Source organism: Chanos chanos, chromosome 15 (genome assembly GCF_902362185.1).
Source record: "Chanos chanos chromosome 15, fChaCha1.1, whole genome shotgun sequence".
In the NCBI taxonomy this organism is placed as follows: Eukaryota; Metazoa; Chordata; class Actinopteri; order Gonorynchiformes; family Chanidae; genus Chanos; species Chanos chanos.
This window is the reverse complement of record NC_044509.1, coordinates 4,452,447-4,465,847: the sequence shown is the minus strand read 5'-3', so window position 1 is coordinate 4,465,847 and position 13,401 is coordinate 4,452,447. Positions and strand designations below refer to the sequence as shown.

General features: G+C 44.3%; 1 protein-coding gene across 1 annotated transcript in view; it reads right to left on the bottom strand.

Annotated features, from left to right (window-relative positions):
• Window positions 1–1,247: 1,247 nt before the first annotated feature.
• atp2a3 (ATPase sarcoplasmic/endoplasmic reticulum Ca2+ transporting 3) overlaps window positions 1,248–13,401 on the bottom strand; it is a 60,714-nt gene continuing 48,560 nt past the window's right edge. Inside the window, exons 11-21 of the mRNA XM_030793099.1 lie at window positions 11,597–11,728; window positions 8,968–9,084; window positions 8,429–8,647; window positions 7,882–8,217; window positions 7,030–7,250; window positions 6,163–6,365; window positions 5,437–5,522; window positions 4,259–4,392; window positions 3,223–3,340; window positions 1,989–2,106; window positions 1,248–1,556 (exon numbers count right to left, since the gene is read on the bottom strand). Coding sequence (XP_030648959.1) covers window positions 1,510–1,556; window positions 1,989–2,106; window positions 3,223–3,340; window positions 4,259–4,392; window positions 5,437–5,522; window positions 6,163–6,365; window positions 7,030–7,250; window positions 7,882–8,217; window positions 8,429–8,647; window positions 8,968–9,084; window positions 11,597–11,728 — 1,731 coding nt within the window. The 3' untranslated portion in view covers window positions 1,248–1,509. The remainder of the gene's footprint in view (window positions 1,557–1,988; window positions 2,107–3,222; window positions 3,341–4,258; window positions 4,393–5,436; window positions 5,523–6,162; window positions 6,366–7,029; window positions 7,251–7,881; window positions 8,218–8,428; window positions 8,648–8,967; window positions 9,085–11,596; window positions 11,729–13,401) is intronic.

Sequence of the window (13,401 nt, the reverse complement as noted above, 5' to 3'; positions counted from 1 at the left end):
GAGGAGAGGAGAGGAGAGGAGAGGAGAGGGAGAGGAGAAGACAGGCCTGACGGTACCTTCAGTACTTGAAAACAATTGCTTTATGACAGATAACTAACTAGTAACGTGATGGGTTAGAGGGTCTGAGGTTTGGTAGAAAATGAGGGTCTTTGTTTTGGTTTCATTACTGTCTTTACACAAAAGGAAGCAGAGCTTTCACGGCATGACAATGATGACTACGCTGCTGTCAGAAAGTGTTTTGATTCCCCAAACAGTTTTTATTGAAGACTTCAGAAGACCTTTAAAGAGGAGGTTCACTCTTACACTGCAGCAGCTTGGTTTGTTTTTGTTTTTGTTTTGTTTTGTTTTGTTTTGTTTGTTTGTTTTTACTGTGGTTCCCATTTGACTCTGGCATGACTGCGGAACCGGATGCAATAATGCAACAAAGCCTCCTTCACGCCTCTGTGCAGACATGCTACCACAAGTCTGACTCAGCACAACTCAGCATCTCTTCTCCACAAGACTGCACACACACACACACACACACACACACACACACATACACACACACATACACACACATACAGTTATGCTCGCACGCACACACACAAACTTGCACACAGACACACACACACACAGATATGTTCGCACACAGACACACAGACACACACACACACACACACACACACACACACAAGAGAATGGTGCTAAGCCATCGCTGTCTCTCACTTCTCTCTGTGGCTTTCAGCTTTTTTTCACATCTCTGCAGCGCACTGCACCAGCTGGGTCACTAGCCAGCTTATATTAGTTCTATTCTGTGTGTGTGTGTATGTGTGTGTGTGTGTGTGTGCGTATGCACACGTGTGTCTACATTCTGGGTTCTTCCAGTCCCCTCCTCTCCTGCAGGGGTCAGTGTTGCATATTACACCCATACATTGTCATGCTCTTTTTCTGCCACAAATTTTGCTAAAGACAGCTCATTTTAACCTCTGACCCTTTCCCTGTCTTCCTTCAGGTCCAGTTATTGCCCTCTTATGTACAGCGAGTGAGCGGAAGCCAAAAGGTCAAAAAGTTAAATAACAAAAGCAACAAATCCCTAATTATGTACTGCAGTAAGTCACACGTCTGTGTCTGATATGAACAGGGCTATGACACAGTTACACACACACACTCTCTCTCACTCTCGCTGTCGCACTCTCACACACACACACACACACACACTCGCGCACACACACACACACACAAATACACACTCATTCACTACAAGCCCTGCTCATTTCTAGTGGTGTTTTTTTTCTTTTTTTTTTTTCCTTTTTTTTTTTTTTTTAAACATGCTGCACAAAGTGGAACAGGACTGAGGATGGATGGAGCTCTATATTGCAAGGTGAGGAGCACAGGTGTGTGTGTATATATGTGTGTGTGTGTATATATGTGTGTGTGTGTATTTGTGCAGGAAGGAATCTTAAAAGCTTAAAGGGAAGGGTTGTGTGTGTACTCTGCGTGTGTGTGCGTGAGTGTGTATTGGGTGTCCTAAAATTTCAGCTGCCGACTCTTCATGTATTTTGCCTCTTCCTCCCCTGGGGAAAGACAGAAAAAAGAGAGAATATTTTAAGACTGAACTCGACTCATCAGGAAGGCTAGAGGGAGTAGGAGTGATAGCAGGGAGGGAAAATAGAGAGAGTACCTTTTTACACAGATGAGAGGAGAGAAAATTAAGCTGCAGACAAAAAAGAGGGAGAAAGAAAGACAGAAAGAGAGAGAGAGAGAGAGAGAGAGAGAGAGAGAGAGAGAGAACAGAGATTCTTTAAAGAGTGTATAACTGATAATAGAGCAAACAGCAGTGCAAGTACACATGAAGAGAAAATGGCTCAGTTTAAAGAACTTCTTCCCCCACTAGTTTTTTTTTTAAGAACAGAAAACCCTGATTAGGGGGGAAAATGCTGTTGGTCATGGCATAAGACAGTGTTTTTTTTTTTTTTTTCTTTTTCTGTCGTCTAAGGGTGAAGTACCTTCTAAATGGTGGCGGGAGATGTACTTGAGAGCCTCATCCAATAAGATCACAGGAATGGAGATTTTGAAGACCACAATCCACTGGGACCAGCGCAGAGGGGTCACCTGGAAAATGAGCTGAGGAGAGAGAGAGAGAGAGGAGCTGCATTAGTCAGATAGACAGACTGAGCGACAGACTGGAGCAACAGCAGGAGAGAAGCACTACAAAGCCCTGAGTAACACTAACACATGGCCAGAGAAAGTCCAGTTACAGAGAGAGAGAGAGAGAGAGAGAGAGAGAGAGTGGGGGGGGGGCAGAGTAAATAGGGCTGTGTATCAGCAAGAATCTGCCAATGGGATGTATATCCCAATACAGGAGTTATGATTCAACATATTACGATATTTTGCGATACTGTCAGCAAGGCGATATATTGCGATTTTTTAAATCTAATTTTAGATCCACTCGTTCAACGTTAGCCATTTGTTGTTCCATTAGCTGTACATTAGAATGTTGTCTTCGCAGGTGAATTCACAGAGGCAAGCGAAATTGAGACAGCAAATTCTCAACTTGATGCAAATGAGAACCAATCAGTTCAGTGCATGATGAGTTCGGTACCTGATGTTCTCTAGAGAGGTGGGAGTGACAATAAAAAAGTGTAACCAAAATGGCAGAGGCTAAAAGCCACAGTTGCTAATGCTAATGTTAGTGATGCGCCCTTATGCTACTTCCTGTCTAGGTTGACGTTGTTAAATTGGAGTGTAAGAGTCAAATGGCTGAAGATGGATTACAACATTGCTATCTAGCAGTTGGGGGTTTAAACACAACAGAATATGAACCACTGTCTGCCACGAATCTTTGCATGTAAACTATTAATTAAATTGATGCAGTGTTTTTTAGAATCGATACAGTATCGCAGAGCATAATATCGCGATACTCAATATTATCAATATTTTCTTACACCCCTAAGAGTAAGTGAGAGGGGTGAGAGAGATGGAAAGAAGGGAGGGAAGGAGAAGAGAGAGAGAGAGCGGAGAGAATGAGGGAGAGGGGGAGGGAAGAAGATACAGAAGACGGACAGAGAGAGAAACAGAGAGAGGCGGAGAGAGAAAGAGAGAGGGAAGGACAGAGAGAGGGAGAGAAGGAGGGAGAGAGTTAAAGAGGTGGAGAGAGAGATAGGAAGACAGACATAAAGACGGACAGAGAGAGAGGGCAGGAAGGAGAGAGAGAGAAAATGACTGGAGAGGAGTACTCACTGGGAGGGGCTCCACATACAGGATAAGGAAGTGTAGAGACAGGGAGAGAAACATGGCTCCCAGCAGCCAGATGTTAACCCACGGAGGCATCCTCAACAGAGACTGGTTCTCTGACAGACTGAAACACAGACAAACACACATCACCACTAACACACATCACCCCTAACACACATCACCCCTAACACACATCACCCCTAACACACATCCTCAACAGAGACTGGTTCTCTGACAGACTGAAACACAGACAAACACACAGCACCCCTAACACACATCACCCCTAACACACATCACCCCTAACACACATCCTAAACAGAGACTGGTTCTCTGACAGACTGAAACACAGACAAACACACATCACCACTAACACACATCACCCCTAACACACATCCTCAACAGACAATGGTTCTCCAACAGATTGAAACACAGAGAAACACACATCACCACTCACACGCAAACAAACTCTACCAACACACAACACGACCAACCAGCCAACTAAGCGACGGGTGAGTTACCTAACTAAACAAAGCTCTTTTTAATCGGCTGAAATGTAGCCCAAGAACTAAATAACAAGACCATACAATGGCCGGTCTGAGAAAGACAAGTCAGTGACAAATTCTACAGGAGAGAACGTTGGATCAATAGATCGTAACAACGACTTAGGAGGAATACATGTCAGCATTGCACTGTGCCTGACTCAAAACTGAAAAAAAACCCTCAAAAACAATTCAGTACAATCCAGAGTAGTGTGTGGAGTTTTGACCAATTTGTGCCAACATGTATTCTCTTAGCCACAAATCTGAACATACGATGTAAGAAACAATCAAGAGAGTCTGTTTTGGATTTATACAAGTCTCCTTGATATTTTAATCAAATTGATATTGTAACCTGTGAGTGTAATAAAAGAAAGAAAAAAAAAACCCCACATTGAGTCGGGGCCTGGAGTCATCGTTTACACGTTTTTGAGTCAAAGGTCCCAGTAAGCTGTGGGACAACTGCTTGTTCGCCGTAATCTAATCTCCACGGCAACACAACCCACCTGTTGAGTGCGTTAAACATCTCTATGGTGACCAGCACGGAGAGGGCCATGGTGGTAGGGTAACGGGACTCAAACACCTCGCAGTCGATGCCTTCAAACATAGGGTTGTCCTCTGTGCACTGCATGAAGTGTCTCTGGAAGTGGAAACGACAAAAAAAACCGAAAAGGGGTTAGCAGGACCTTAACACCGTGACCGACAGTCTAAACTAACGTCAGGCAGCTGAGGCAAGGCCGAGAATATTAGTGTTCAGAGTGTGAGAGCGTTCAGTCAAATTCAAAGGGAATATCAGGGGACTGAAAAATCAGCTTTTCACAGTTAGTGACGTTTTCTTTTTTCATTGAAACAAAAAACTGAGTACTATGTGACCATGTCATTTTAAATACTTTTACACAGCATCAAACATTTGAGTGACAGTCAGAGAACTGAACACTGGTTTCAATAATTAATACAGTGAAACACATTGATAATAGAGTACTACATCTACAAAGCCATGTAAGATACAAGACCACATCTTTTGAAAAGTAGCGTGAAACTCTAGACTGAAGCATTGTTCTGGAAATCTCTTCAGATGATGACTGTATATATGCACTCTAAGACATGTGTGACCATTTCTATATTTCTTTTATCAGACTTGGCTTCAAGTTCATGTTTTTTTTCCCCTTGAGCTAAAACCCAGATTTAAAACCCAGGTCCAGATGTCCAGTTAACGGTCAGAACACTCGGTTGAAGCAGGAGGTCCACTGACCTCTGACCTTTCGTCTAACCAGATCTCCCAGCAATCCCAGAGGCTCAGGACTGGGAGAACAGCTGGTATTTACCGTGACATTTAAACCCTGTTACTATGACAACTGTCCACTTGAACTACACGAATCCAAAGTTGTGGAGATACAGGCATGCGGTCAGACGACAGCATGACGAAAAAGCGAATGGTTAAAAACACACAAACTTTTCATCAGACATTTAGATATCAAATGTCACATGCGTGGACAGTTTCCGTAAAAATCAAAGTGGCGTGTTCATCTGTACATAAACAGTACTTCCTGAACATTTTGTCAAATAATACGACAGATAGGTGTATGTAGTTAGCTTATGCAAGTTGGCATTGTTTATGAGGCTTCTGTCAGCATTCTCTGCGGTTCCTCTCTCTCTCTCTCTCTCTCTCTCTTTTCATCCTCACCAGTTGGTAGAAGGACACCTGCGGTCCCTCGTCGTCAAACAGGTACCACCAGGTAGCAGCTCCCACTGTGCCCAAACCCACATAGCCTGAGGAGAACAGAGAGAGAAACTTCTCAGTTCAAAACACAATCCAGTCCACGTCATGCATGCGCGCGCACACACAGGCACACACACACACAGGCAAACACACACACACACACAGGCAAACACACACACACACACAGGCAAACACACACACACCTGAGAAATAAACTGACAATACAATAGCATACAAAACCTGCTGAAATGCTAAGCTTCTTTTCCAGAGCTATTAGAATGTTCCAAACATTTTTAAACTAACTTTTCTTTGTTGGTGGTGTTCTATTAACAATGGTGACGTCAATAATTCCTCTTTGTAAAGCCAAGGAATAAAACCTTGGAGCTGTAATAAGTAAACCGAGGGCTGTTTTTCTGAAACCTCTCCTAAAACCTCCGCTCTCTCTTTTAACTATGGCCTGTCTTTCTTCTGCCCAAGAGTTTGATGACTAAAAAAAAACACAACTCATTTTCACTGGCAGTAGGACAAAGTCAGCGTGTGAAATATGGAGAGGAACCTGTGGAGAGCTGTTTTGGGAAAAACGAACAGAAAAAAAATAACAGAAACGCTCATTGTATTCAAAGCCTTTTTTTTTTTTCGGTCATGTTTAGACTGAGCTGGCGCTCAGGGGGCCCATGCGTGTATGCCAACCTCCAATGGCCAGGTATCTGAAGAATAGCCAGCCGGAGATGAGGGGCTCTTTGGGGTTGCGGGGCGGTTTGTCCATGATGTCCAGGTCAGGGGGGTTGAATCCCAGGGCAGTGGCGGGAAGGCCGTCGGTAACCAGATTCACCCACAACAACTGTACTGGGATCAGTGCCTCAGGCAAACCCAGAATAGCAGTCAGGAAGATACTGCAAGGAGAAATACACACACACACGACAAACTAAATATATTTGCATTTATATCTTAGTAGAGATATTGACTGTTTAATTACAGATTAATTACAGTGACATAAGATCAAAGATTAACAAACCTAACCATAACCAAAGAAATGTTTGGGACACTTTATTCTAACAATAAGAGCAGTATGTTTTTGTGAAAGATGCTTCCCTGAAGTGAATACCAGGAAAAGTCCTTACAAGGGAGTAAACTGTTAAATATTTCTATTCTTGGGGACAAGGGGAAATCTGACCCTCACAATGTTACGAGGACCACACACACACACACACACACACACACACACACACGCGCGCAAGCATAGAGCTTACATACACGATCACATACACACACACTCACATAAACACACATTTACATACACAGATATGTCAAACCCTTTGGTAAATGTTGATTTGTTCAAAGACCCTTCTTTAAACAACACCTCGTGAAATCACTGCAGTGTGAAGACTAGACCACACACACACACACACGCGCACACACACGCGCACACACACGCACACACACACGTGCGCACACACGCGCGCACACACGCGCGCACACACGCGCGCACCCCTAGTGAAATCAGTGTGAGGACTAGACCAGACTGAGAGCCAGTCTGTCCGTTTTGTCGTCACTCACCAGACGACCTCTCCGACGTTGGAGGAGATGAGGTAGCGGATGAACTGTTTCATGTTGTTGTAAATGGCTCGGCCCTCCTCCACGGCCGCCACGATGGTGGAGAAGTTGTCGTCAGACAGCACCATCTCCGAGGCCGACTTCGCCACCGCCGTGCCCGAGCCCATGGCAATACCGATCTCCGCCTTCTTCAGAGCCGGGGCGTCGTTCACTCCATCACCAGTCTGAGAGAGAGAGAGAAAGAGAAAGAGAGAAGTTTAGTTTCAACAAACCTTACTCATACAAGAGAAAGACAGCAACACAGTAACAGATGGATGGAAAAAGACAAAAACAAAATTCAACAAAATAAACAACTCAATTGATAAACAACTAATGTCTTATCAGTCTGCGTGGGAAACTCAGCAGTGAATGAATCAGTGAACTGGCTCAGATTCCATTCACAGACCAAGCGGGGGAAAGAAAAGAAAAAAAAAAAAAACTGTGCTTTTTCATTGTGCTTTTTCCAGCAGAGGAGCCCTCCTGTCTCAGGACCACAGAGAGACACTCAGGTCAAAGGAGAGAGCACCTTATGTGAGGGAGAGAGGGAGGGAGTATGAGACAGAGATAAAGAGAGTGAAAGAGAGGGAAAGAAAGAGAGGGATAGAGTAAAGAAAGAGTAAGTGAGAGAACGAGAGAAAGAAAGAAAGAAAGAAAGAAAGAGAGCAAGAGAGAGAGGGAGAGAGAGAGGGAGAGAGAGAAACGAGTGAAGTGAGGGAATGAGTGAAAAAGTATGCGGTACGCAGTACAGAGAGAACATCACATCCGAGAGCTGTGAGTATACAGCGCTTAGAGAACACGCCAGAACTTTTCCCTCACCATGGCCGTGATCTCGTCAAACGACTGCAGGTAGCCCACGATCTTCGACTTGTGAGCGGGTTCCACGCGGGCGAAACACCTCGCCCGTTTCACCGCCTCGCGCTGGGCCTCGGGCGAGAGGTCGTCGAACTCGCGACCCGTGTAGGCCTTGCCCATCACGTCCTCGTTCTCGCCGAAGATGCCGATGCGACGGCAGATGGCCACGGCCGTGCCTTTGTTGTCTCCCGTGATCATGATGACGCGGATGCCCGCATCCTTACACAGCGTCACCGAACCAATCACCTCCTTCCTGGGCGGGTCCAACATCCCCACGCAGCCGACGAAGGTTAGATCCGACTGCGTGGATACAAAAACACGGCGAAAACACACACACACACACACACACACGTGAGAGTTTGTCGGCACATGCATAACCCATTACATACACAGGGAAGGAAATGCACATGTCATGCATGCACTAACACACACACACGGCGCTCTCTCTCTGTCTCTCTCTCTCTCTCATACACACACAGACACAGAGGCTTAGACTCGCACGCCCACACACCTCGTAGGATGAGAACTTGGTGCAGTCTTCCAGGTTCATCTCCTCTCTGCGTGGCGGAGCGTCTCGGGTGGCCAGCGCCAGGCAGCGGAGCGTGTCTCTGCCCGTGCCCCAGTCGCGGATGGTGCTCATCAGCTGCTCCTTCACCGCCATGGTCAGCCGCACCTTCCCCGAGCCAACGCGCACGAACTCACAGCGCTCAATCACACTCTCAGGAGCACCCTGACGGAGGGACGGAGAGAGAGGGGGGGGGGGGGGGCACAGCGAATGAGACACAAGAGAGAAATACTAATGCATTTCAAAATCCATTCAATTATCCAAGCACAGCAGGTAACTCAAGTTCAAAGCCTTCTGAGTTAAAATGCTCACAGGGTGTAAACTCATGCCCTTGTCTGAATCCCCTCACGTTATCCGTAACGAATTCTGTTAACGCTGCCTACAACTGATCTTCCAATTCTCATGTTTCCAATGAGTGGTAATGCTCGACATTTCATATCCGATTTCAGATGTTCGGAGTTAAACGGGCAGACAGCAGTGGATACCTTGACAAACATCTTGGCCTGGGAGTTGTCTTTGGTGGGCGTGCAGTACACAGACATGGACTTCCTGTCACGAGAAAACTCCAGAGTAAACTCCTTCTTCATCAGCTGTCTTATCACCTAGAGAAGGAAAGAAGGGAGAGAGAGAGAGAGAGAGAGAGAGAGAGAGAGAGAGAGTGAGAGAGAGTCACATGAAAGAGAAATGACTTGGGCAATGTAATGAGGATAAGAAAGGCATCCTGATTATTTTCAGACTCTCTCTCTCTCTCTCTCTCTGGACTTCATTTCAGACAGGCATGTTTTCAGCCACCTGTCGGGCCCAGGTGGTGTCGGAGGGCTCTTGGCTGTCGTCTCCTCGCTGCTTTTGGCTCTGTTCCTGTTTCACAGGCCGCTGGCTTTGCTTTAAGGACCAAGTCGGTTACGAAGAGCCCAGAGACAGACCCGCCTATATGTCCCTCTCTCCTCACACTCCAGAACATTCCACCGTCCCAAAGTGACAGTGTGTGGAAAGAGTGCAGACTTTGAAGCGTTCACTCTTTTTGACATTTGGGCTCTTTATAGTCCCACGTACGAGAGTTTGTCCTGCGCTCCGGACGCTTAAACACTTGAATTTTTTAATTTGGTTTTTTCCTCACCAAAATTCTCATTTTATGTAACGACCTGAAACGCACTCAAAACCACAAAGATTTACCCCTTACCATACCAACAATAGTCAGGGCTGTTTTAGCACTGAATTACAGATGGAACAAATTGAATTTCTTTATATTAATTTAATAACAGTTCAAAACAACAACAACAACAACAACAAAAACTGGACTGTCTGTGGTTTTTTAATGGTGAACAACTGATTTTATTTATTCTTGTTCTTTGTTTATATAAAAATGTAAACAAGCACTGGTCCACTAAACTAACCAATCAGAGAAATGATACTGATGACTTAATGTCACAGGCTCTTAACACCGGTAAGACTGCACATCATCTCTGACGGAACTGCGGACTTAACACAGATCCTTGGCTAAATCCCCTTTTTTACAGGATGTTCGTACTAAATCAGAAATTGTTAAATGTAGTCTCTATCCCCTGAATTTGAAGCATCTTCAAGATCATACCTCTGAAAATAATTCTCAGTCTCCACATTGGGACTGTCTATGTTCTATGACATTCAGTGCAGTGAGGCCTGTCTGATTTCATGTCTGCTAATAAAAACATTCTAATTTCTGCCACTAGATGTCGCCAGTCACTTCCCCTTCTGTAATGAGAATGCCCAGTTGCTTTCCATACACAGTGTGAAGACTGGAAATTCTCTCTCCCTATCTCTCTCTTTCTCTTCCTCCCTCTCTCTCTCCCTCCCTCCCTCCCTCCCCCTCTCTCTCTTTATCTCGGGAGCAAACACTCTGTACACTTTCACACTGGCCACTTGTAGTCCATAAAGTCTTTAAACACGTGAATTAAACTCAGACTCTGTGTTTTCCATATCAGGATATGAGAGGACATTGACTCTCACTTCAAAAAGCACCGTGAACTTTAAATGGTGACCAGACACTTAAAAACGCGCTGATGGAGGACTTTTTCCAAAAGCGCTAAAACGCAAAATTGAATTCTCTGAATTTTAAGGCCTCTCAAAGCCACGAGGAGAAGAGAGAGAAGATTGAGCTAAACCTCGCCATAAACTCCTGACTTGTCCAAATATTATGGTTTTCCTTTGGGAGCTCGAGTAGCTGCAGGGGGTGGGGGGGGGTTCTTTTTTTTTTTCTTTTTCTTTTTCAAGTGGGAGATTTACACAGTCTTTAACTGAAGAGTCAAAAGAGAAAAGAAAAAAAAAAGAAAGAAAGAAAAAAAAAAAATCAAGAAAAAAAAAAAAAAGAAAACGGCTGCACTTCTGTCGGTCGTTCACTCGTCAAGTGGAAAATTCCTTAAAAAGGTCGAGAGGTCAGCAGAGGTCAGTCCTCTTGTTCCCATGGAACCAAGGTTGACCTCTGACCCTGAGGGTCAAGCTCGGCAACAACTGTGGAACTTGGCAGTCAGACTTCATGAGCAAAAACTGGTAGATTGTAATTTGTTTGATTTCAGACAGAATTCATAATCTGCAAGATCACAGTTCTCTGCAGGAAGTTGTCAACTTCTAAAAAAAAAAAAAAAAAAAAAAAAAAACCTTTCAAAGCAATTTAGTGCAGTTGTTCCTCTCAGAGGAGAGAAAACAAAATCGTTTTTCACTTATTTCCTTCAGAGATCAGGGTGACCATGCTACATGTGACCGATATTCCAAATTAAGAATAAAACTGTAGTGTAGAGATGAAAAATGACTCCAAAGGAATAATCTCCTCCACTTTTATTAAACCATAATTCAGTTCCGCACTTGTTTTTTTTTTTTCTCGTATAATTATACCTCTATCCCCCACTGTTAGTGACTTCTCTTATTCCTCCTCTTTTTCATCCCTATCTCCCCATCGATCACTTCCTCTCTAAATTACTCTCTCTCTCTCTAAATGATTCTCCCTCCTCTTCCTCACTCACTCCTTCCTCACCTCTGTGCAAACTGTCATGTCATCAGTTCAGTTACGCTGGGTTTTTTTTTTGTTGTTGTTTCTTTATTTGTGTCATCCCTTGTGTTCACTCTCTCTCCGTGTCTTACCGAGTTGCAGGCACCAGCTCTCTCCACCTTGGTGCATTTGGACAGGTCTTCCTTAAACACGTTCATCTTCTCCACCAGCGTAGTCAAGGCTGTCTCCGTGGCCTCGCCCACCTTCTCATACACACCTTTAGCCTGAGAGAGAGAGAGAGAGAGAATGGTCACCCAATGAGTCTCACACACCGACACACACACACGCGCACGCAGACACATGCGCACGAACACACAAACGCTCACAAACACACACACACACACAGTGTTATCAGGGTAAAATGGCAAGAGCTGTGAGGCAGCACACTATAACATTACAGATCTAGACCCAAGACAGAGATCTAGACCTGAGACAGAGACCTAGACCCGAGACAGAGATCTAGACCCGACACAGAGATCTAGACCCGACACAGAGATCTAAATTGTACAGACACATAAAATGTATAGCATATGATCATAATGGTAAACACGCTCAACCAGGATACAGTCCCACAGACAGTATTATAAAACATCTCTCTGTTTGAAAAAGCTTCACACACACACACACAAAACAAACAATGGAACACCATCATTAACCTACAATGCAAATCACACACTTTTCACAGCAAATTAGGGAGTTGCCATCATGTGAAGAAACAAAAAAAAAAACAAAACAAAAAAAACACCACCCCTTCTTTAAACAAAACGCCAAGGTCAAAAAAACCAAAAGCTATGAATGTTAGTGAAGGAGAAAAAGAAGATGTTATGACTACAGACGAGTCTGCCAAGTTCCCGTACAACACGAGAGAGAGAGAGAGAGAGAGAGAGAGAGGGAGAGAGAGAGGGGGGGGGGGGGGGGGGAGAAAGCACACACTATCCTTCAGATCAAAGCTAAACTCTCACATCCTGTGCTCAAATGAAGGGATGACAGAAAACGAGAGAGAGAGAGAGAGAGAGAGAGAGAGAGAGAGAGAGAGGGAGAGAGAGAGAGAGAGAGAGAGAGAGGGAGAGAGAGAGAGAGAGAGAGAGAGAGAGAGAGAGAGAGAGAGAGAGAGAGAGAGAGGAAGGATGACACGCAGTATCCATTGTGAGTATTTCAAAGCTTTTTCCGCCCTAACGGAGCCAATACGGAGGACGGACAGACCACTGGACACGGAGAGCGTGTAATTTTAGGCCATAAAGAGACTCTGTGTCTCCCACTCAGTCTGACTGGACAGTTACTAATACACAAACACACACAGCCACATGGAAACCACTCATATCATAACCCTCTCAGAAATATATATATATATATATATGTATATACACATACATAAGCCCCTCTTTAACGCTAATAAACACAGGGCTTTCAATAAAAATCCAATCACATCTATTATTTGCCATCTAATTCTCTTTTCCAAGTCTTTTTTTCTCTTAAACATTTTTAAAACTAGTTTATATCAAGTTTTAAGATGTATGAGAATTTTCAAAAGTTGAACGAAAGGGTTTTCCTACGTCTTGTAAACTGTTTGATAAACAGATTTTTGCATTAAAGGTTTGAAACGCTGAGACAGTTTGTAATGAAGCCTGAGGCTAAGCTGCTAACAAGACATCAGTTTTTAAAACAGGAAAACATTTGGGTTATTACTTCGTCAGGGACAGGACCCTAACGCTTTAGTACTCAAAGTCCTTACAGGCATGGCTGTAGCAGTTAACAGCGTCTTTTACACAAGGGTCATGGCTAGCTTGTCCAGACCCCTACTGTCCTTTGGTCTACCTGTCAACCACAGAACACACAGAACTTTCCGGAACATGGTTTCCATGCTACTGCTGCGATGAAAGAAGAACTGAGAAAAGCA